General features: G+C 44.4%; 1 protein-coding gene across 5 annotated transcripts in view; it reads left to right on the top strand.

Annotated features, from left to right (window-relative positions):
* Positions 1–25,514, top strand: part of DHPS (deoxyhypusine synthase) — a 166,088-nt gene that overhangs the window by 104,859 nt on the left and 35,715 nt on the right. For all 5 annotated transcript variants that reach the window (XM_085654452.1, XM_085654454.1, XM_085654450.1 and 2 more), the window contains exons 5-7: positions 2,313–2,409; positions 9,043–9,129; positions 9,213–9,318. In XM_085654452.1, coding sequence (XP_085510578.1) covers positions 2,313–2,409; positions 9,043–9,129; positions 9,213–9,318 — 290 coding nt within the window. The remainder of the gene's footprint in view (positions 1–2,312; positions 2,410–9,042; positions 9,130–9,212; positions 9,319–25,514) is intronic.

Raw genomic sequence — 25,514 nt, 5'->3', positions numbered from 1 at the left:
GTCTTCAGTCAGTTCCAGGCATGTTTATCTTTGCATGGCTTACCTATAGAAGTGGTCATGATTCAAGAGATGAAGGATGCATAAGATGTTTAAGGATGCAGTGGATGCGATGCAGTTGACTGGGGCTTGCTGAAACTAGACCTCGGTCCTCGAAGTGGGTGAGGTGATCCTGGCCACAGGTTCGACGTCCCTCAAAGTCATTTTGGTGGTGACAGAAGTCCAGTCGCCACAGGACTACCATGGCCCGGTATTGTGGTCATTGGTCAATTGTTCCTGGGTCAATAATTCATCCTCTGGGGTTCCCAACTGCACTCTGATGACATTCACCTAACTTGCGTGCAGCTGTGTGCGTCTTGTCATGGACCTTGGTACGGCACAGCAGCAGGTTGAAGACTTTGGGATATCAACTTACCCCAGCAGGCTTCTTCAGCTGTTGTGTCCCTGTGCTGCGAACAGGAGGCCAGTAAGTCTTGGCTTTGGCTGGGCTTTGGTGATGACTTCTCTTTGAGTTGGACATGGCAGACGCAGACAAGGTGCAGCACATGTTGGTGCAGCCTCCCTTTGCAGCAGGGCAGTCTTTTCACAGTCCTTCTCCCATTTCAGTCAAGATCTGAGGTCTGAATGCCATGGGTGCCCTAATTATGTTCAGAAAAGCCCCTAGGGCGGCATGCGGGTGGTAACCAATGGGCTTCCAGGTTCCCGCCCACCTGATGACCACTTTCTGCGAAGTGTGGCAGCTGGGCATTCCAGGATACATCATTGTACCCACTTCCAATATGGCAGGGCCTCTCTCCTGGCGTGTGAAGCTCCCTAGCCCAATACATAGGTGTGGCTACACGCCCCTGGAAAACCAGCTTAATACCTGGTCTCCCCTCTCCTGCCCCTTTCTGTCTGACCAATAGAACAGCGCTTCTCCAAGTGCTACCCATTTTTCCTACAAAGGTGTCTTCTCCCCTTGTGGTCCAACACCTGTGTAAATTCCTGCAGGAGGGAGGTGACACCGCCCTCCCAAGCAGGCCCTATTGTATCCTTTCCTGGGAGTCGTTAGCACGTCTCCCCAAGAGGGCAGAAAGCCGTTTTGGTGATAGGACCCCGTGTGAAACCAATATGGGCTCAGGGGACTAAAGACAACAAAGTGGCACCTTCGTTAAAGTTGTACAGGGCAACTTGTTACATTATTTTCGATTTGAGAATCAAGTCAAGCTTAATGTAACGAATCATGTGATACCATGGGTGACCTACCTTGTTTGCACCTTTCCAGAGTTAGCACAGCTGAGAGGAAGTCAGCATGTAACTCTGTACTCGCCAATTGCGCAATAAGTCTTTTACTAGTAAAAATGCCAGTTTTGTGTGTTTACTACCAGAACATGTAAAATACATGTTCTGCCTGTAAGATATGTGGCGCCCTGCCTTAGAACTCGATAAGCCCGTCAGGGGTGACTTTCACATATACCAGGGGAAAGTCTGTCTTTCCCATTACTTTAAATGGCAAAGTTAGACCAGCAGTTTAAACTGCTCCTCCAGCCGGCAACTGGTGGTTTGGGAGTCTCGTTTTACTCATGGCACATCCATGGCAGCACAACCAATGCTGCAATCGTTCAGTGGGTATGAGGGGAGAAGGGTGACTATACAAAAAGAGGCATTTCCTTACAGTAGTGCTTCTCTTGGCTACATTGTGCCTATTTCGATAAACCGTTATCCACATTTTATAAATTGGATCAATGGTGAAGTGGGACAAATCAGAGATAGGGTGTCCCGACTGTGCAAATCTTCTCTCACTGTGTGTGGCCTGACCGACACTCTACATGCTTGTCCTGCTCTGCTTCTGCACATCCTGTGTCTTTTTGACCTGCAGATGCCCTTACCGGAATGCCTTGCAAATGGTCTGTGCCTTCTCCCCCATCAAATGCCCCTGTCAGACGTCTCTCCAGATGTTACTGAACTGAATTCTACATGTTGTGCCAGATGTGCAACATCCCTGCTCACACTTCACTTGTAACCTCCCTGCACATGACTAGCTTTTGTGTTTCCTTGGCAAATCTTTTTTCCCTGTGTAACATTTTGTAGTCTGTAGAAACTTGTCCGAACTGTCTGAACACGTCTCAGGACTCCTCACCCAGCCCTTATATCACGCTCCCTACACTCCGCTTGTGTTTTGTGAGTATGTCTTATGTACTGATGATCAGTCTAATCTCCCTGCTCAAATATCTACCTTCCCTTGATGTCTCGCCACCAGGCACACACACTTGTCTTGCTGTCCTACTCCCTGCATACACGGCTCAACGTTCTTTTTTTTTTTTTTTCTTTTTCAGGACAGGTAATCTGCTGGTGCCCAACAATAACTACTGCAAGTTTGAGGATTGGCTCATGCCCATCCTGGACCAGATGCTGTTTGAGCAGAATTCGGAGGTGAGGGCACGCCTTCCCTAAGGGATGCTTTGTTACATGGTTATGTGGGCATCTCATGGGCAACACATTGGGGTGAAATAAAGGTTAGAGGTTGAAGTGGGATATGGGGATATAAAGAAACAAATTCTGTGACTGAACTGTCTTGTGTAATTATAACCTACAAGTAAACAACATGGACGTCCCCAGACCTGAGTACAGAGGAGGGTTTGGACTCACTGTAGTTTGTCTGCAGTGCCAAGGAATCCTTGGATTATTTTAAAAGACCCCTCACACACCAACCTAGTTGGTGTCATGCTTCATCATCGGGGTCCCAACCGGGTGGCCGAATGCCGCCCGGTTGTGCTACGATGCCTGATTACAGCGGAGCAGGTGTGGTGCAGTGGTGTGATAAAGTGAGGTGTGAGTTAAAAATACCTCTGGGAATCCTGACCATGGAAATTTTATTCGTGGTGGCCCAGGGTATGTTAAAAATGACGAAGGACAACCAGTGGAGTGATTAGTCTCTTAGTTGTCGGCTTAGGTCAACCTGTTTCAGCCCACGTGTAAAGGTTTGTGGGGCTTTCGTCAGGACCATGTGAAAAAGGGAAATGGCAAAATTACGCCATGTGTGTAGGGTGGCCACAACACACTCGCTAAGGTGTGTTGGGTAAAAAAGGAGTGTCTGGTCGGCGCCAGACGACCGAAATTGAGGTACACTAAGTAGTAGTGTGAGGCAGCCGATCGGGGGCCCGGGAGAGGAACGGCCTCTGGTCCCACTTTGGGTCTGTTGGCGGTCCCTGCTTAGTACCTACTGCGACTCCCTGGGTCCCGGCTGCCGACAAGTAAGAGACTAATCACTCCACAGGTTGTCCTTCGTCATTTTTAACATACCCTGGGCCACCACGAATAAAATTTCCACAGTCAGGATTTCCAGAGGTATTTTTAACTCGCACCTCACTTCATCACACCACTGCACCACACCTGCTCCGCTGTAATCAGGCGTCGTAGCACAACCGGGCGGCATTCGGCCACCCGGTTGGGACCCCGATGATGAAGCATGACACCAACTAGGTTGGTGTGTGAGGGGTCTTTTAAAATAATCCAAGGATTCCTTGGCACTGCAGACAAACTACAGTGAGTCCAAACCCTCCTCCGTACTCTGGTCTGGGGACGTCCATGTTGTTTACTTGAATCTTACAGGGGATACGGACGGTTCCCCCTCCTTTCCTCGCTCTCTCCCCCCATTATTGTTTAACATTAATTATAACCTACTTCAACCTATTTTTCCTTTTCTGAACTCACTTTTCACTCCCGAGCCTAGATTGCCTTTATTCAAGGTTGATTGGACGAAGCAACAGTGTTTATTTAGGCCCGGTTAAATATTTCTTATCCCACTGATGGGGAGACAAATAATACCAAACAATTCCTTCTTGGCCTCTGTAGGTGATCATATCATACCTGCACTTACCTAGTTGACTAGCCTCTTGTTTCAAAGTGTGTAGCTTTTAAATCATTGTGCAGGCCCATCTTTTCTTGCAAAACATTCTGAGTGTCCCAGCTTGCTTGGAAGTTTTGAGCCCAGTATGCTACGCTCTTTTGATTTTATAACAAAGTCGGATTAGGAGATCAGACTTTCAGAGTTGCAGTATCGTGGCTGCCAATGTCTACTCCCTGTATTCTAGGGTAAAATAGCAGTTTTACATTTCTGATTGTTTTTCAGTCTGACTAGCACTAGTTCCTTTAGTCTGGTAGGTTTTCTCTCTTTTCCAGCACAAAGTCCACATTACAGTACTCTTCTCTACTGCCAAGAAACGAATTTTCCTGATTGTATATTTTACCAATAATAGTTTGGATTCAACTGAAGAAGATGGAGGCTGCTGCAGAAAGGAATCTAGTGTAAAATTGGCTTATCTAGCAGAGCAAAGACTCAGAAATATGGGGTGTGTGATTGGAAGATACTGTTTTGGTAGGGGCACTGGCAGTTGGGGCAGGTGAGAAGAGCAGTGATGGGGGAGCCACAAAGATGTTACAATGATTTGGAAGATGAGACTTTCAGTTGTGGGGCTGGGAGTGTGATACCTGGTGGTGGGTAGAGCGAGGTGGGGTTGGCTGTTAGCAGAAGGGGATTTGAGGGTAGCTGGTGATGGTAGCTATGTATGGGAAGTTTTACATGGGTCTCCAGGAAATTTGTGGTATTGGGCTCAGACTGTGTCAATTAAAGTCATGTACCACTGGTGTCTAGGGTCTTAACCTTATCATTGGATTTAAAACTGAAAACCAAGTGCTAGCCCTTGATCCTGAGGGTAGCAAATTTTAGCAGTGCAAGGCTTACTTGGGGAAGGAACTCAAAACAACATTTATTAATCGATTTATAAATAATTGTCCACCCATTACTTTCAGTTTAGCAAAACAAACAATTACTTCATTCTACAGACAATGCAGTACTGTTCATAACATCAGAGGGCATTAATCATATGTTCTCGAATGTCTAAAGAGCGGTTGTGGTGCGACAGTTTCTGTAGGTATCCTTTGTTATATCGATAATTGGCTTGGGATGATTTTTCCCTGGGACTTTGAGCGGTGAAAATGTGGGCAAAGCCGTCCTTATCCGTCCAGAATGTGTTTCCTCCTTCTCCTCTGCATTTTCCTGCTCTTTTTTAGATTGAATTTCTTCCACCCTCTGCACTCCACAACGTCTCACCCCAAATAGTATCCTACCCTCTAGGTGGGTGTACAGACCTTGTGTGACTGCATTCGTTCTTTAGTTGGCAGGCTGCGCCTGCATCAGTTGCTGTTCAGCAGGCCAGCTCCACTAAGGCTGTCTGCATCCAGCATGGCTCACCAAATGGCAGTGTTGAGGTTGCATCTCTTTGCTGAAGGTCCTGCAGCTTGGGTTCTTCCTTGGGCCTGTTACAAAAATCCACCACCCAAACAATCTAGGTGGCCATCCAATGTTGCTTAGGTGAAACTGATACTGTCTGGTCAATTGTTAATAACGTCTCGGTGCTCGTTGTGTCTTTGTTGTGTAGCTGCAGATTGCAGTTGGAGGTCCTTTATGTATTTATTTTATTTTATTTTGAAGGCTTTATATAGCGCTGGCTAGACCCGGAGGTATCAGAGCGCTTTACAAAGTGAGTGTAGTACAGGTAAAACACAGTAGTACAAAACGTGGATTTCACGCAGGTTGAGTTACAAGGTACTGTTAATATAATACAATTAACAAGAGTCAAGTCGGTGAGAAATAGTAACAAAAAATACAATGAATACAAGTAGTCAGAATTATATACAGTAACATGTTGATAGAGGGGGGATAAGTGGTAAGGGGTGGCGGGCGGGGAGACGTGGATAGGGTGAGTGAAAGTAGGCAAAGGGAAGGCAGTTAAAGACTGAGGAGAGGGAATGTGGAAGGGGGGGTGAGAAAGGCGAAGTTAGGGAGAGGAAAGTATTAAGGACCCCAGTATATGTTGAGCAGATGCAGTTTGAGGTCTTTTTTGAAGATGATGTACGAGGGGTTGCAGCGCAGGTCTTTAGAGAGGGCGTTCCAGATGGTGGGGGCATTTCCGGAGAAGGAGCGGGATTGCGTCGTTTTCTTTTTGGTCAGGGGTGGGATAAGGAGGAGAGAGTTTGTGCTTCTCAATGATCAAGTGCAGCCCGCTTTGTTGAGTTTACAAGTGAGATACTGCGGGGTCTCTTGATGAAGGGCTTTGTGTGTAATGCATGCAATCTTGTAGGTGGATCGGCCTTCAATGGGTAGCCGTTTAAGGGTCTTAAGGGTAGGGGACATGTGATCGAAGCGTTTGCAGTCGGTGATTAGTCTGGCTGCTGGGTTGAGCACCGATTTGATTGGTGCTAGGTGAACTTTTGGGGTTCCTGAGAGGATAGCGTTACCATAGTCCATTCTTGAGAGGACTAGAGATTGGAGAACCGATTTGAAGTCGTCAGCTGGAATGGAGGGTTTAATTTTCTTGAGGTGACAGAGCGTGAAGAGCGCTCCTTTCGCCAAGTTTTTTATGTGGGTCTGAAGGGTTAGGTTGTTGTCAATGGAGATACCGAGGGATTTTACTGAGTTAGTTAAGGAGAACGGACAGTTGAGGGCATTTAGGTCAGAGATCCAAGCTTGGATAGGCAGAGGGTTGTTTTTAGGCGAGAATAGAATGACTTCAGTTTTTTTGGGGTTGAGTTTGAGATGATTGGTGTGGAACCAGGATTGGATTTTGGTCAGGGTGTTGAGGTGCAGAATATCAGAGTGGGATTTAATCTTTTAGTAGAGTTGGGTGTCATCGGCATAGAGATGGTAGTTGATTCCGGCATGTTTTACGATGAGGGTAAGGGGTTCCATAAAGAGGTTAAAGAGAGCGGGGGAGAGAAGAGATCTCCGAGGGACACCCAGGGAGACAGGTGTAGGGTTTGAGAGTCAGTTATGGATTTGTTGTGTTCTGTGTTGGAGGAGAACCATTTGAGAGCAAGACCATTAATGCCCAAACGAACTTTGAGCGCGTTAAGTAAGGCGGGGTGGTTAACGGTATTAAACGTGGCAGAGAAGTCGAGGAGAATAAGTAAGCAAGTCTCACCATTGTCAAGGGAGTGGTGGATGTCATCCACAATTTTAAGCAAGTCTGTTTCAGTACTGTAGCCTTTTCGGAAGCCAGATTGTAAGGGATCCAGTAGGTTAAAAGTGTTGGTGTTTATCTAGTTGGAGCAGGGCACACTTTTCCAGGGCTTTAGAGAGTAGGTGGGAGGTTGGAGATTGGGCAGAGATTGTTGGGGACGGCATTGGGGTTTTTGAGAATTGGAGTGATTTGTCCATGTTGGAGGGAGGCATGGACGCAACCCGTGAAAAGGGAAGAGTTGATGATAGTAGCCCAAAAAGGCGCAATGATGTGCTTAAGTTCGAGGACAAGGTTAGAAGGAAGAGGGTCATTAGTGTGTGAGGACGGTTTGAGATTAGAAATGATGTTCGTGACATCAAGCTCCGTTACGGGGGTGGAAGTTATGCCAAGAGGCATTGTTTTTAAGTAGTAGATTGGGCAGGCAGTAATGGGGGGGGTAAAGTGGCATGAAGATGCTTCTTGGTGCTAGATGTCCATGGTGGGACTAGTCTCATTGGAGTCCAAATACATCCTCAGGCTTCAGTGTGTCTTTAATCGCTTATGCTGTGGGGACACCTCGAGTCTTGCGGACTACTCCTATCACGCAGTGGTGCAGGCTACTTTTCGTGTCACTTGATAGTCAATTTGTTTGCCTTGGTTCCTTGCAGCCCCTCTCCTTCAGAGTAGCTCCTTCCTCAAGTAAGAGTACCACCAATACTTCTCCTGGGCAGTCATCTCTCTCTCTCTCTCTCTCTCTCTCTCTCTCTCTCTCTGTCTGTCTGTCTGTCTGTCTGTCTGTCTGTCTGTCTGTCTGTCTGTCTGTCTGTCTGTCTGTCTGTCTGTCTGTCTGTCTGTCTGTCTGTCTGTCTGTCTGTCTGTCTCTCTCTCTCTCTCTCTCTCTCTCTCTGTCTGTCTCTCCCTCTCCCCAAAAAACAGGGGCAAGCCTGCTCCGCCTCCTATTCCCCAGGTTACTGGCCCAGATCCTGGCAAAGGGAGTTGGCTACCCCAACTGGAACTCAAAGAGTTTCTTGATACCACTGGTCATAAAAAAAGATATCTTGTCATACTGATTTGAAGTTTCTGTCCCATCTTTATACCAAAGTTGTAGAAAGCAGTTGGGTATTCCAACGACCACTTCTGAGTTTGGTTCTGGGCAGTTCTGCTCTTATGCTTATTCCACTCAGACTAGTCCAACCAAAATCTTTGTCATGAAGTGTGATCAGGAAGACGGGACGATTAGAACTGGGAACAATCCAAAACAAGGGCATAAAGATAAGCAAGGCTTCCCCCACTTAAATAACCTAGTAGGGGTAGCCATTCCAGAAAATAATTGGCATGGAACGGCGTGTCCTCCTCTGGATCTCAAGTCACAGGAAACTCCTTTAGTGCACATGCATTATTGTTGTGTGTGCTGAGATAGGGATCAAAAGAGTCACAGCTTACTACAGTGATTTTGAAGTAGGGAAACATGCTCTTCACAGCCATGAAATTAGAGTTTCTCTATCCAACAGTACGACCAGTGTGGAAGTAGATAGAATGAGGTGAGGTTCCTTCACTCATGAATGAGTTAGATTGGGACTCTTGGGGACTATGAATGATGGGGTGGCATCTGATAGTGGCTACAGGCCACCTGGTGAAGATTTATGTTCTAGTCACTGGCATTGGTTACAGTGCTAGGAGAAGCAAGCATGATGTCCTTGACTGGTGCTATGCTACTGCTAGATAATCATACCATTTGATGATAATAGATAAAAGGGATGCGGACTGTGGCTAGGGTGGGGTTTACATGTCCCATCTAATATCTGCAATACCATTTTATCCAGGTTATTGTCATCATTTAATTTATTTTTATTTTTTTTACTTTAGAAGCCTTTCCAATTTTCCATAGTTAACTATTCATGCAGCAACATGGGTTGAGCACTTGCCTGCTATAGAAATGTTCCCTAAGGGTCCCTAAGTGCCTATTCTCATTTTTGTCCAAGGAAGGCACGGAGAAGTATGCCACAACGTAAGAGGGCCTTTGTCTGCTTAGCACCATCTCAACTAAATCCTCTTACCTTCCTAGGGCATCAAATGGACACCTTCAAAGATGATCGCACGGCTCGGCAAAGAGATTAACAACCCAGACTCCATTTACTACTGGGCGCAGAAGGTGAGTGCTGTGTTGGCCCTTGACCTGTGTTGGGGAGTTTTGGGTTGTCTTCACTGCTCTTACTTTCATCTCTCTCTCTGCAGAATAATATCCCAGTCTTCAGTCCTGCCTTGACAGACGGATCCCTGGGTGATATGATATACTTCCACTCCTACAAGAACCCTGGGCTAGTGCTGGACATTGTGGAGGGTGAGCTGATCTGGTCTCAAAATAGTTTGATGTGCCTCTAAGTTGTGATTTAAATTGTTTGTGTTTGGGCTGTGTACCACCTTTTATATGACTATAGTAGTTCTGTTATTCTTGGATGTTTGCATGGGACATCCGTTACAGAAGCAAGCAGTTTAGGGATAGATGGATAGAGGGAAGGAGGGAGTGGTTGGAGGGACAGCTATATTGGTCAGTGGAGAGAGGGAAGGGTAGATGGATAGATGGAAGGAGGGGAGTGGGTGGTGGGACACCTATATTGACTAGTGGAGGGAGGGATGGTGCGGGATGGGTTGGAGGAAGGAGGGAGGGAGCGAGTGGGTGGAAGGACAGCTATATCGATCAGTGGAGGGCGGGTTGAGTAGACTGGACCATGGATGCATTATATAGTATTGTAGTTTCATTTGTATAGCACTTACCACCCCATACGAGGAGTTGAAGCCAGGCAGCACATTGTTCCGGAATCAAAAGTTAGTGATTAGTCCAGAGTTATCAATTATTGAAATCAGTCTTGAGCACCCAAGCAAACCATTCCATGCAGTCATTCCCGTTTCTTTGTGGTTGAGTAAAATTAACAGGGGTTTGGTGTGATCATTAGTGGGAAGAGGGGGATATGTCATTTAACGCAGAATTTGTGGGTTAATAGATAAGGTAGAGGAGATTTATTGTTATGTTGCAGGCGGTATGACTTTAAAAAAAAAAGGAGATTGTGATCTTTGAAATGAGTTGAGGGCGGGTACGGGGGGGCAAGATGGTGTCTGACTAGGTTCTTCCGTCCTGCGTCTCCTTACCTCCTCGACTGTAGGGCGGAAGATGAGCGGGGCGCCTCGTAGCCTCTGATGGTGGTATTTTTCAGATGCTGGAATGCTGCAGAAACTTTGTGTTTCCTCAAAGGAAACCTGATCACCATTGCTGCGGAGGAAGAGTGTGCGGCAACCTCAGGACGCTTGGTGTGGCTGTAATCGCCGTAGTGTTCCCGACCCTGCACAGCAAGCACAGGAGGACTGCTTGTCCATTTCTTCGCAGAGAATCACTGGCTCAGATGGCGGACAGAGGTTCAAGGGGTCCGAAAATGAAGCCCTGTACAACAACAGCGGCCGGCTTACTTCCAACCACCAGCTCCAAGACGGCCGCACTCGTCGAGCCTCCCCGGGTGATCAGCGTAGAGGGGAAGGACTTGAAGAGAATCTAAGACTCAATCGGCTTAGAGACAAGACCTGCTCAGCATCCTGCTCGAGGGAACAGTTCCATTACTCTTGCCAACCGGCGATTTCCGAGCTGTTTCCACTCGCCCCGAAGAAAAGTGCTGTTGTTACATCATTAGAGGGTGTAACCACTACCGCCCAAGAGAATACTGCCGTAGTCTCGGAATTATGTCCCACCGAAGAGAAAAAAGTAAGTGGGGACCATAGTGCAAGTGGTGAAAGTGATCATGTATTAGGCTCGACGCTGGACTCAAGGGGCATAATACCTATCGAGCAATTAGCGGATCAAAATGTGAGCTGTGAGAAGTCTGATTCAGGGATGAGGGAAGATCTTCCAGATCAAGATAAAGTGATCTCTACCCTGTTAAGCCGCTGGCCTCTTTTGGCTCTAAACCGGATAGCCTCCCCCAATCCCCTTTGGGGTGGCGAGAAATTATTTTCATTTACTGATGACTCTGATTCCTCGATGCCCGAATTAGAATCGTCATCTCCCACCCTGTCCTGCGCAACAAGTAGTAGCTCCCTAGACAAATCTGTATTGCCTAATAGACTAAAAAGTCGGTCTGGTGGAGGGCTGACAAAGAAAGAAATCGCAGAGCCTGCTCAAGAAACAGACAACGAGTAGTAAGAGTGCGGGCTCATGTCAGGGATTTCCCCCCTAAAGATGCTCCCAGGCTGAGATGGGATTACTCATCAATACAACTGTCAGACCAGCAAGGAGGGGGAATGGAAGGTCTAAATAATCGGGAACCATCACATTCACCAGAAGGCCCTGTATCCACTGGCTCGAGTGAACCCTCACCGTCGCTCATCCTGGCTACCATCAAGCAGATGCAGGAGGAGGCCCGGAACGATAATCGCCAGGCTCACCAAGCGTCAAAGAAGCTGCAGGGTGCCGTCAGAAAGATCAACAAAACCTGTTCTGAGATCTTAGCGAGAATGACAATGGTGGAGGCACGCACAGAGAATCTCGATTCCGAGGTTGCAGAACTGAAATCGGCGCACACTACTCAGGACCCTAAACTGTTAGACTTGGCATGGAAGCTCGAGGAGCATGAGAATAGACAAAGGAGAAACAACTTGAGAATATTGGGAATCGCTGAAGGCGTCGAAGGTGCGGATCTTAGAGGCATTATAATTAAAGTATTGAAGGGTGCATTTATCGAACTTGTCGGTTAGGAGTGGGAGAAAGAAATCCAGAGGGCACATTGATTTCCCTTAACCCCTACAAAACAACGGCCGGGTAATACTGTTTATCCACGGGTGGTTTTAGTGTTCTTTGGTAATTTTTTGCTAAGGCAGGGTATTTACGATCTGGCCAGCCCTAACTCAAAGAGAGCGTTTTAGGGAGTCTCTTTCTTTGGTCGTCCTGATTTCGCCCACTCGACAGTTGAAAGGAGATGGAGACTGAGACAACTGTTCCCTCAATTTCAGAAACTTGGTGCCGAAGTGTATCTCCTGAATCCTGCCAAATTGAAAGTAGTGTTTAAAGGCTGCACTGAAAGTTTTTTCAGAGATCCAGTCCCAGGAGTATTTAGATGAGATCCGGGGCGGGTGTTGAAGTATTAACTATAATTTTAGGCAGTAATCTGCGCCTTTGGGGAGTAGCTTGCATCTGATTGGGAAGAGCTGCACTAGAAAGAAGGATGGGGAAAAAGGGGGATTTATAAAAAAACAAGCATTTACAATGCAATGGTCTCGGCATTGGTAAAGTTAGAGCTATTGGCATTGCTCATGACATTATTTTTGTTTATGTTTTTGTTTTTAAAACATTTAAAGAAACGTAGATGGATGGGTGGGTGGGTGGAAGGAAGGATGGCTAAGTGAAAGGGTCGATGGAGAGAGAAAGGGAGGATGGATGACTGAAAGGGTGGATGGGTGGAAGGATGAGTGACTGGGTGGATGGATGAGTAAGTGAAAGGATGGGTGAAAGGGTAAATGGCTGGATGGATGAGTGAATGGATGGGTAGAAGAGTGGATGGATGAGTGTACAGATGGATAGGATGAAAGGAAGGATGGATGATGGATGAGTGAAAGGATGGATAAAGGGATGGGTGAGTGAAATGATAGATGGAAGGATACATGATGGATAGGTTTGCAAGTGGTTGAATATGTTTGGATATGGCTGGGCTTACTTATATACTATTGCGTGACCTCCTCTGATGTGTCTGTAAAACGTACCTATTGTCCTGAAGTTTTGTCCTGAATTTTGACCTCTTGTCCTGAATTTGTGTCCTGAATTTTGACCCTTTGTCCTGAATTTTAACACTCACAGTCCTGAATTTGCACCAACACCAGTTGGTCAACCTACTGTGCAAAGAGTAAGGAGAACAATTAAGGAGTACAATGGACGAATGCCATCGACAGAAGTAGGTAGATAGGTGGCCAAAATACCTCTTGGATAAGATCATAGTGCAACGCAGGCTTTGTCACCTAACGATTTACCATGTAAATTGCTAAATAGGGGTGAAGGACCATGAGAGTATGGAGTTCTGTATTAGAAACTCTTAATGTGGTAAACCGTATGCTCTGAATAGATTGAGGGTGAAGGGTTCTAAATCCGATGAGTGTGTATCCCAAAACGTAGAGCATTCTAAGAATATCATACAAGTATCCCATTTCCATGCAATCTTACCGGCAGCTTTGGGCTGACCTCTCCCTTGCAACAATGGCAGAAAAAGCGGTGCTGAGACACCGTCACCCCAGCCGCTGCAGCCGCCTCCGCCATGTTCTCCCTCCTGCGAGCCGACCACCTAAGATTGGTGTCCCTGCGTGACGTCACAACTCGGAAGAAAACCGTACCGGGCTGGGACAGACCGCGGCTCTGCCTGACTGTGTGACGTCAGAACATCGAAACGATAGAGGGAAGGGAAGGGATGGGATGGAACATAACTGTCTCAGTTCTCTATGGTCGTATTCGAGGAAGCGCCACACAGAAATATTTCCTAGTCTACAATGCGCATGGGCAGAGCACTGTCCCAGCGCTGGCCATATTAAGATCAGGCTAAAGATCACGCCTCAATGATGTACTCCATGATAACAGCTTTCATTTTCCACTATCTTTCTGCACAATAAGCATGACAAACAGCCCTGTCAACTATGGACTCTTGCTACTCGAAAACGGATCCGAACTATTAGTTATTTAAACGACAGTAACAACTAATAATTTACATACACGGGATGAAATGTAGGTTTCATTACCTCATTCCCTTAATTTGTTTACTTCTACAATAAAATGGGTTTCCGAGAAACACTTGTTTTTGTTTTAATTTTGAAGCATAATGTAATTTTATTTTCTAATATACGATATAGATATTGCATTTAAGCACGAGACTTCGGAACTTTAAAGATGGACGCTCTATTTGTCGTCTACCAAACATCACAGCCGTATTTGAAGGCTGGTGTGATTCTAACAGTGGTTTAACTCTGTGTTCCAAGTCTCAGCATGGCGAGAGAGTGAACACAGAGTTCCACAATATCTTTCCTTGTTTGTTCTTGAAAAGAGCGAATTTTCTTCACCTGGTGAGAAGACCTCTTTCCCGAGTTTTCCGGAGTGGTATTCGTGTGGTAAACTGGAGTTAGTTTAAGTGTGAGTGCCTGGGAACAAGTGAAATCCTGCAATCGATGTTTTTTTACCAACTCATTTTAATGTGTGCTTCTAGCCAGGAAGGTTTTATTAGAAATCTATCATCCTGTTTAAAACAAGTAAAGAGGGCACTGGAAGACACCACCGCCTTTCTCCGAGGCCAAGAAGAAATGCCTCGGAGAAAGGCAGCGCCATTTTCGGATTCGGGGGCGTGTTTGTCTGGAGGAGACAATGAGACTTTCTGTAAAAAACACGCCCCCCGATCCGAAAAGGACGGGGCATAATCGGAGTGACTGGACCTCTTCTCCAGTGGCTGGCCAGCATTTAAGAGGCCAGCCAATGGAGAACAGGAGAGAAGAGGGGCGGGTGCAAGCCCCTCTTCTCAATGTCATTAAATCTCGCGAGCGAGACTGCGCAAGCGCAGCCATCGCTAGCCGAGACCTAAATATATATACTGGAGCATAAAAACTGTTTATTTTTCACAAAAAAAAAGTTGAGCATTGGGAAATATTTGGGAAAAAAGGTGGTTTAAAAAAATAAAAAGTTCAACAATATTTGTTTTTGCTTTTTTTTCACGGATGGTTGTGTCTGGCAATAGCTAGATTATGGACTGGGGAGATCAGGGAGGAGGGCTGGGGTTGGAGTTTCTATTTCCAAATGCCATCACGTAGGCTCGGGCCTGATTGCCTGTTTGTTGGGTAAGGGGCACAGGGAGGGGGTGGGGCTCGGAGGAAGGTGGAGGTGGGATAGGGGTCCCCACTTGCACAAGAGTAAACTTCTAAGAATGAGGAGCTGGATTAAAATTGAGAACAAGCCTAGATCTGGTGCAAGCTGCTGTCAAATGCTAAAGCTAAGAGTCGAGGAACTTTTTAAAATCAGGATAATGGGGGATAATCAGCAGATACGTATTGCCTCCATCAACTTCTGTGGGCTGAAAGATCTAAAAAAAGAGTTAGTTTCATTAGGTTTACAGGTCCTGAATGCAGGTATTGTGTGTCTGCAAGAGACTCATATCGAAGCATCACAAAGTAATTTATTAGACATGATAGGCTGTAGGCTTATAGGTGGGACTTCACAAGGCGCATGTATAAGGGGGGGTTGCGTTTTTGACGCAAGGTAACTGGCTAAAATTCTTGCAAATAGGGGTCGACACTGGGGGTCGCTGGGTTACGGCTGTTTGCCACACTCCCAGGGAGATAAATTCACGTTATGTACAATAAACCGTAGTATCCACGATGATACCGCGGTATTCAGATATCCTATGAATTGACCCATTGCCTGTAGTGCTCTGCGGAGATTTTAATATTAATCTCCCGGGTAACTGGGACCTCGGAGGGCAACAAAATTACCTTAGTAGAAAGCCCAAAGTTTACCAAACATTAGTAGGGATGTGTAAAGATCATGGTCTAATCGATGTCTGGAGTTGAGTGAATCCAAAGGTGCCTGGCATACGTACTTTTCAGCTCCTCATTCTACACACACCCGCTTGGATTACTTCATTGTTTCAAACAGCTTTATATCAACATGTAAAATTGAACGATATGCACGGTATTTATCAGATCATAATCCGTTGCTATTAGAAATTCGAGGAATGGGGGAAAACTCGTAGTATGTGGAGTTTTGAGCGCGCACTGCTTGCTAATGAAGATTATCGCGGGCACACCAGTGAGTGGATCCCAATATTTTTTAGCAAAAACACTGGTAGCACCTCAATAAATACGGTCTGAGATACCTTTAAGTCCTGCCTGCGGGGAGAGCAGCTTAGGTTTTCGCTAAACATGGGGAAAAATGAGAGATACCCCATCTTAGCCAAACAGGATAACTTAGCATCAGCAGGAAAATTTGATAAAAGTTTTGCAGCAAGGGGGGGGGGGGGTAACGTAAAAGAAGCCCACCGTGGGGTTATAGCTAGGGCAACAATTGATTCAATCCTTACAAAAAGGGCAGCAGAAAAATATACAGTCTGGAAAAAAAAACGCGTATGAATATAGTGAGCAAGTTGGGCATCACCTTGCAGTGAGGGCAAGACAAAAGAGGGCAAGTAATGAAAATAAAAGAGGTCCGGTATCCAGTCCATGGGGCGGTATCTGATTAAAAAGTAATCAGGGAAGCGTTTAAAAAATATTACAACATTTTATATACTTGGGATATCAATGAAAATCCTATGCAGGCTGCAGAGTTTCTCACATCAACAAGTGCAAACACATTATCTATTGATGAGCGAGATTCCCTAGAGGGAGATTTATCGTGGGATGAGATTTAACTCGCAATTGCCAATCTTCCCTCCGGTAAAGCGGCAGGAGTGGACTCCATTCCCTCAGAGTTTAAAAACATTTTTGCACCACAATTGCGAGGCCCATTTGACTGCGCTGTTTAATAAAAATTTTAATGGAGCTCCCCCTCAGAGTTCATGGTCCATAGCAAAAATCGTAGTATTCCTAAAAAAGAATAAGCCTCCGGCGGAACTAGGATCTTATCGCCTGATAACCCTAATAAATGGAGATTCTAAAATATACTCTAAAGTATTGGCTGTATGACTCACCCCGATAATCTCAACATTGGTAGTAAGGCAACAACATGGGTTTATCGAGGGAAGGGATACTACTAATCACATTAGAATTGTCATTGCGTTGTTTGATGCAGTACAAGTGTCAGGAGACCCAATGGCCCTGATATTATTAGACGCAGAAAAAGCCTTTGATAGGGTCTCCTGGCACTTTCTTTGGCAGCTAATGCAAGCAAGGGACATGGGCCCAAGATATATCCAGGGAATTAAAGCTCTCTATTATAAACCAATAGCTAATATCTGTATTGCAGGGGGGGTGTCTGGGCCGGGTTCGATTACTCGCGAAACTCTTCAGGGGTGCCCATGCTCTCCACTCTTATTTGCAATGTATCTCTACCCGCTTATTCGCAAATTGGTTCAAAATATCACAGTCCCTCCAATTATTTTGCAGGGCTTCGAAAACAAGATATTAGCTTATGCGGATGACCTTGCAGTCGTGACTCCAAATCCAGAATCTGCTCTTAAAGCAATTGAAGAGGATGCCTTGTGTTTTGGAAGGGTGTCTGGCTTTTCCTTAAAGAAAAAACCCAAATTATCACCAATGATAAGTTTTCTCTTGTAGATAACTGTCTAGTCGATAAAGCGATATATCTGGGCGTTTCCATATCTGCTGATGTGGACAAGATTGTAAAGCAAAACCCAGATCCTTTGCTATTAAAGACTAGTGATGAATTATCAAGGTTGAATAACCTCCATCTCTCAATGATAGGTAGATTTTGATAAAAAATATTTTTTCCCCCAAAATATTATATGTGTTTTAGATCTAGCCCTAATGAATTATTTAAAGCTTTTGGCAGGATGTTTACACGATTTCTGTGGACATATTCTAAAACCAGAAGAGCTGTTGGATATATTTATTATCCGCAAGAGAGGGGACGTTGGGCCCTCCTTAATCTTAAATTATATTGTTGGGCCACTATGCTTCATTAGAGTCGTATCTTATTTATGGAAGCATGCCCGAGTGATCTTCCACAAATCACCCCAACTATATTCAAATTGTTGATTGGAAAGGAGGCCTGGGGCTGTCTTTGGAGACAAATTGAACTAGGATATTATATAAAAAAAAGTGCGGTTTAAGTGCTAGGGAGCTTTTAGAGTATGGTCAACCCTTCGGAAATCATTTGGCTTTGGTCGTTTGAATTTATATACTCATATTCAGAACAACCCGCTCCTCCCAATATTATTCAAGGATTGGTATATCCAACATTGGGTTCTCGCAGGCATGTTTAGGCTTGGTTCCTTCTTCTCTCCTTCGGGTTTTGTGTCCTTTGACGATTTGAAGACAGAATTTGGGGTTACCAATAAGAAGTTTTCAAATATTTACAAATTGGAGATTACTTACAGGGTAAGGGGGGTGGGCCTGTTGGCTTCGGGAAAAAAAATGATAATAGCTCAGAATCGTGTCTGTATGGGTGCCATTTACAATGTATTAATGAAAGAAGAAAAAGATGATTTCAACAAAGTATCAAAAATGGCAAAAGAAATTTGAGATATCCTAACCCGATTTTAAGAAAGCGCTTACACTACCTCAAATGGTATTAATTTCAGCCAATCTAAAGGTGTAATCCTTCAAGACTTTTTTTTATGTTATACTACACACCAGCTAGAATTGCTAAATGGAGCTCGGGCTAGGGAACCAAGTGCCCGCGCTGTGCCACTCCATGTGCCGATATTATTCACGATTGCCACTTGCACCTCTCTAAATTTTATTAAGAACGAAATTCAAGATTTTTTCATATAATAAATTAAATATTGAAGTAATATTGACTCCAAAATTGATCATCTTAGGGATATTTGATGAAGAAGGAATGCAAGATATCGAACACTTCATGGCGGTCGCAATGGCTATATTTAGATTAATTGCCACTGATTGGCTTAACCCTCAACCTCCTCCTTTCCAACAGTGGCTGACCAGACTGATATCGGTTTCTAATTTAGAGAAAGTGGCATATGCCACGAATGGCCACAAAGCTAGGAAAAAAAGGGCGGGCAATTTGGGCACCCATGTGTAGATGGCAGAATTATTATCTAATATGAATGTACTATAGCTGTTGCTCAGGAATCTCTTGCGTTACATCACAATTCATGGTGAAATATGTGTCGAAGCCCTGGTGCGACTAGCACAACGTAGCCGATCTGATATACTGTGAATTATGAAGGAACTTTCTTCTGTGGTTTTGATTCTGCCCTTACTCCTGTTCTGTAGCACAATGCACTTTAAACTCGTTTTAGCTATAATATGTATAATGAATGCGGGGTTTTTAGTCACTTCATGACTGTTAGAGACTTTGTTTTATGATATTTTGGGTACTGTCATAAAATGTTATATAATTATAGGCTCCATTAATGATTCGTCCTGCTCTGTCACTCCTATGTATGTTTATCTGAGGAGGTCAGGCGCGGGTGGGAAGGGGGGGTCAGTTTATATGGGTTGCAAGAAAAGATTTAATAAAGATTATTTAAAATAAATAAATGAGTTGAGGGCAATGTGCAGAAATAGATTAATAGACATTAAGGCAAACAAAACGGTTTATGTTAAACCTAGCACCTGCTAGTGTGATTGCTGGATAGATGGAAGAATATTGTAGATGCTGCTGTTTTAAACCAAATGAGCACTAGCAGGATTATGCTATGGGACACAGATTTGGTTGGTCTAAATAATCTTACATTCAGATGGGACCTAAGTTCTCCTAAAATGTACGCTTTACACACCACACAGTCGACATGCACACAGGATGTAAGCAAAAGGGTCTGGGTGTCTCATATAAGCATAACTTTACAGGGTTAAGCCAGTAGGAGCCACACTCCTCCTGAAGAAGGCGTGTTCTCTGAGAGGATTATAAAAAATGGTGTCAACAACCCAGGTTATGGACAATAGTCTTGGATATTTGCTGTGTCCCTCTAGGTCTCTGAACCCTTCTCTGTGCCTCTGAATCAAAGGACAGGCCTAGGCTTCACCGCACATGCTGAGCTGGGCCACAATTTCAGAATATTAGATATCAAATGTAGTTGAGTCACTTAGTGCAGGAGTTATAAGCCCATTTACCATGATGGGGATATCCTGTCCCAGCAGATAACTACTCACCATTTCCTGACCCTTTTACTCCATCTGCATCTCACTGCACACTTAAGTATGTTTTGCTTGGATTTGAAAAAAAAGTATTTGTATTTGTTTTATCACTCACTATGTTTTCACCTTTTGACTTTGTCACTTCTGCTTTCTCCAGTAATATTTATCATAATCCCTTAATGTGCTAGTGAATTTGGCTTAATTGCATTCATTAATTGAGGAGAGCGTATTTTTTATGATTCCGTGAGTATATGTGTATAATTTGGAATAATGTATTGTATTCTTTTTTTCCTCTTACATTATTAGTATGTTGCATACCTAAGGGATATATACACACAGCAACATTTGAAATGCTAAAATAGAAACCTACGACTAGCAACTTAAAATGCAGACTATAGTCAGAGAAGGAATGTTTTTTATACATTAATGTGAAAGACCCGAACTGAGAGATGCTAGTCGGATCATTTCTTGAACTGAGTTCCTTAGGTTAGGGGCATGACAAGTGAACTCCTGGTTTACATTTTTGATTTGGTTAATGAAATGTGTTTTAGCTACATGTTGGATTTACTTTTCTGAAGAATGTTTTGGCAGCAAGGCACACTTTATGATGGAGATTGTTTTAGGAGTAAGACTCTGTAAGGACCGCAGCGAGTTATTTTAATGCCTGATTACCTTCAGGGGAAACTAAATACATTTAGTTAGTTGACCTTTGATTATATTTTTCACTAAATGAATGTATCTTGATTGGGCGCTAGATATTCTACTGAATAGCCCACTTAAACAAGAGCCTTGAAGATTTCCCATGAAGTCTTTGGTGATTGGCGATTTGATTTTGGGGGATTTTCATTGCTTCAGTTAAGGAGAAATATAAGATTTTATTAAAGACAATGAGGTGAGTATAATAGGCCTTTCAGGCCAGCAGCACACTCCATCTCTTATTGTTCAAAGAAAACCAGGAAAGAATCCAACATCAGGCAGAACAACTTGGAAAATCTTCATGCCAGCATCCAACGGGAAGTCCAGGAAGAAGATCCAAACAGGGTTTCAGGAAAGCTTGGAGAACTTGAGGTTAAAATCCGTCAGGAATCTGGGCACATAATGGGAGGTAAAATAAAGGAAGAAGGCTCCAAAGAGGCATCCTATGCACCAGGAAGAGGCTATGTCAAACCTGAAAGGCAGAATGACATGAGGTAATCTTGAGGTAAACTTGTAGCAAATGAGCATAGCAGTCTGGCAACCACTACAAAACATTTGTAGTCTAGCAGGCAGGTATTTAATACATAGGAAAGTGCGTCAGGAAGACACTAGGCTTACAGACACAAAACCACCCGGGAAGGATATCCTAGTCGTCTAATTGTCTTTAATAAAATCTTATTTGTTTTTCACTAAAGCCAGGAAAATCCCCAATTTACCACGAGACAATGAGCTGGTACAGTATGCAAATTCAAATTCTATTGAAGACCAGATCAGACATACATGCAGGGGGTTTGTAGACAGTCCTAATCATAGTAGTACAAGACCAGTCAGCTGCTATAAGGATAGCCTCTAGAAAGATCAAACCATCTTAAGGATCCCCAGAGATTTCCCATGCTAAAAGATGTAGTTGCCCTTGGACAAAAAGGTTGTGGGGTAGACCATTCAGATCTAGACGCAGAGTCAAGATTGAAGGAAGTGTAGAAACATTCGTGGTAACTTCTAGCAGATGATGAAAATAAGCTTCAGAGTGCCAATGTGAAGGACTGAAGGCCAAAAGCAACACATTTCCAGAAGGAGGAACCTGGGGAGAAGATCAAAGGGAGGGAACACATAAGATTGGAAGAGAGACCTGTTATGGAGAAAGGCTTCTGTTGCTTAGGTGTCTGCATCCGGATGATATCTCACAAGAATTGGAAGTTGATGGTTCAGCTGGGAAGCAAAGTGGTTCAGGTCCAGAGGACCCCAGAGAAGACCAAAGCGAAGAACATCATTTTGGTCCAGCACCCAGTCACTGAAGTCCCAGAGAGGTGTCTGACAACCACTCCGCTGTGGAATTTGAGGTGCCTGTAAGGTCCTTCACCACTGCATAGAGGTTGCTGCAAAGACCGTATTCTCACAGGTCCTTGGAGAGATCTGTCATTGAATTTGATCTTGCAGTTTCACGTTTGTGGATGTGCCTGACTGCTGAAACATTGTCGAACCTCAGCAGGATGCAGAATTGAGATTTATACTTGGTGGAGTACTTGATGGCAAAGGTGTTTCCCAGGACCTTCAAGGCATTGATATGAAGATTCTTCTCGGAAGGAGACCACTAGCCGCTGGTTGAAAGAGTACTGAGTTGGCACCCCAGCCTGATCTACTTGCATGTGAATTGATGATTACATAAGGAGAGGAGCCAAATATGGCTTTGACAGTCAGGCTTACATGTTTATGAGCCACCACTGCAGCTCCATGCAAGATTCAATGTCCAGTAGAATGAGATCTGAGTAGTGGAATCCATGACGAAGGCAATTTCGAGCAATGCATGAGTCCTTAAGTAATGGGATCCAGAAAAAAAGCCTGAGGCTGCAAGAAGGCCAGCCAGGATAGCAAACCATCTCAAAGGCAAGGAGGATGCACATATAGGATAGTTTAGTTCCTGCTTGATGCAATATATCTTCTTGAATGAAGCTTCAGAGTACAGGTAATAGTGCCCAGAAAGTTTGTTGAGTAATCCAGAGAGCAGGACAACTTCTTGAAGTTCACAAGAAAGCCCAGATCATGTTGGAGGGTTATTGTCTACTCTAGATGAGGGAGAGGGTCGCCATGAACCAATGCATTATTTGAGTGTTGTTCACATATATGATGAGACAAACCCCTTTTGCTTGTAAGTGTTCCAAGGGGCAGAAGACAGGCCAAACAAAAGGCACCAAAGTTGCCAAGTTTAGTGCGTCCATTGAAATTTCAGGAGAAGTTAGGGTTTGAGGAAGATTAAGCTTGAAAAATCGGTATGATTTAGATTGAGTCTTACTAACAAATCTCTAGGAAGGAGATTGGTTAGCAAAAAACATGGATACCTTCCATCTTGAAGTGATAATAAACTCGCTGATTGAGGGGCAAAGATATGATGGGACTAAGGCCCTTTTCATGGATAAGAAGACAGTTTACAAACCTACAATTGGTTGGAGGAGCAATGATGGCTCCTTTTTGAAGGCTATTTGCAATCCAGTGACCTACCAGGGTGGGTTTTTCCCGGGTTACCTCCCTCTTTTTCTGGTAGAAAAAGAATGGGCAGGGAGTGGTGGAATTAGTGGGAGGGCTCTAAAAATCTATGTGGTAGCCGGAAACAGTTTCTAGGACCAAGGGTCAGAAGTAATTTTGCATCAATTTGGGAGGAAAAGAGTAATGCAACCTCCAATAGGATGACGAGAAGAAAAGGATTGAGGGGACGCTCCTACCTTGGCTTGGCTGCTTGAAGCCAGATCCCAGATTTTGGGCGGGACGACTTACTCATGGGAAAAAGGCTGGAAATGAAGGAGAGGTCGGCACGTCAACAAAAGGGATGGTGAATGGGAAATTGACCACTGCAGTGGCTGGATGAGTGCCCTGAAAGGGGGGGGGGGGGAGGAGGGGCCTGTGAAAGACCTTTCTCAGTCTGGCTTTGGTCTTTTTGACAGAGGTGAAGGAGATGTACTGTGAGACAGATTTAATGAATTTATCTCCAAAGAGAATTCCATCTGTAGAATCATGTTCACCTTTTCTGCTAGCTTTGGGATGAGCCAAAGAAGATTGGCTCGATTAGCCTTTGTGGAGATGGAGGAGTTAGTGTTTATTAAGAAGAATTGTGCTGGGCCCAGCCACTGCGAGTGTCTGGGTCCAAATCTAAAGGGGACGCCGAGACACATTCTCAGATGTGGTGTTGAGGACGCAATCCTGACAATTTGTGAGACGTGATCAACGCTCTGACGAGGACAGTGACCTTTGCGCTGGAGGAAGGTTTGAGCGTGAGGGTCAATATCTGTCTTCCAGATGACATCAAAAGGAGGTCATCCCAGAGGAGCGCCGAGTGAATGGGCCTCTGGTCAGCACGCTGATCGGGTAGTATGTTAAAAGGGAGGATAAAGTGCTAGTCAGGGGATGCGTAATATGGGGGAGAGTTGAAGGAAGTGGCCCGATTAGAGTCACTCATGACCACCTCTATGCCTTCCCAATAGTGAAGAGTCGGTCAGACAGTAGAGAATACAAACCAGTTCGTTTTATTGCTAATACGCTGCTGCGGAGCCCAGTTTGACCAGTCTCCTTAGATGACTGTCGAGGAGACGGGCCCCCGTCCACACGGTAACACAAAATATACAATTCCAACACCTCTAGAGTCCCGCCCAAACTGGAATTTTCCAGCTCCAGCCACGATGAACAAAGAAGGCACACAGAGATGAGCCATGCCACAGGGCTGGGAACATGTTATCTCAACCCCAAGGCCGTTCGGACGGTGTCTACCATTCTAAGATGTGGGAACTAGTGTATCTAACAGTAAAGGTATGCAACAATGGATAGTACATTCATTTAGTACAGCAAAGCTTCAACCTTGAGAAGTACAAGCTGGAGGCGCAGGGGCAGCCTTTCTGCTGAGGCAAGCATTATGAGACAAAAGCTCGATCTTAGTTACAGAACAAGATGGCGTCAATAAAAATGGTGCCATGAATGCTAACATAACACGGAATAGAGATTGAATATAGCAAAGGGAGCATTTTAATCCTGTGCATGATGGAAATAACATTTCAAATCTAACAGAGTGAGCGTTCTGGTGAGGCGGCCTGTGAGGGTGATGAGGAATCTGTAAGAAAAAAGGATTCTAAAAGCTGGGACGGTGGAAACACTAGTGAACAGATAGTAGTGGGAAGTAGGGAACTACTGGCATTGTAGAGGGAGGGAAAGAGGGGGATATAATAAATGGGCAAAGTAAATTCTGATAAGGGAGAGGAAATATTAGGCAGGTGAAGGAGTAATTGAGATGGTTTAGAAAGCTACAGTACAACTGGGCTGCAGATAACAAGGAAAATAGCGTTAAGGTGGAGGATAAAGAGAAAAGGGAAAGAAAATGCAAGCACTTATCTGTTGCCAGGAGCAGCACTAAGAGAGGGTGTATGATGCTGGAAAGGCTGTCTTATAGGCCTGGTGACATTTTAAGCCTTTGTCATCACACCTTAAAAAGACTGCATATTGTAACACCCCATTGTCATGTGGTAAAAATGTAAAGATGGAGCTTTCAAAATGGCCGTTTTAATGATTTTTTTCCAACTTGGTCTTAGAGATTTAGTTTTTTTCATTAGTAAAGTACAGGGATTTGTTGTGGAGCAAACCCTAAGAACCCAATCATCTTGGACTGCCTCGCTAATGGATGTCCAGCAGAGACCCACGAGGTATTAGTGCACACCAAATTTTAACATCTGCATATGAGAAATGTGCACTTATAATAAATGTCGATGGGACTAGTTGACAAAGTAAGTGAAAATCAAAAAGATTTGACATGGATCTCTCCCTTCTTGAAATATGTTGCATATCTCTGGTCTAGCTTGTCGGAAACCTGGAAAGAACAATCTTAAGATTATGGAAACGCAACTTCAAGCCATCCAATTTCTATATGAGATTTGTAAGAGCTAGCAAAGCTCAGGACCAGATGCCAAAGTAGACTTGCATGAATTGCTGTGTAATCAAAGCTTGCTCGTCTCAAAAGGTATTTTTACAGATTTTGACTGACTTGTGTGAAACCTATACAATAGAAGAATTGCATTTTTTCAT

Source organism: Triturus cristatus, chromosome 4_1 (genome assembly GCF_964204655.1).
Source record: "Triturus cristatus chromosome 4_1, aTriCri1.1, whole genome shotgun sequence".
In the NCBI taxonomy this organism is placed as follows: domain Eukaryota; kingdom Metazoa; phylum Chordata; class Amphibia; order Caudata; family Salamandridae; genus Triturus; species Triturus cristatus.
The sequence above is the reverse complement of the archived record's forward strand: the minus strand, read 5'-3'. Positions and strand labels throughout refer to the sequence as shown.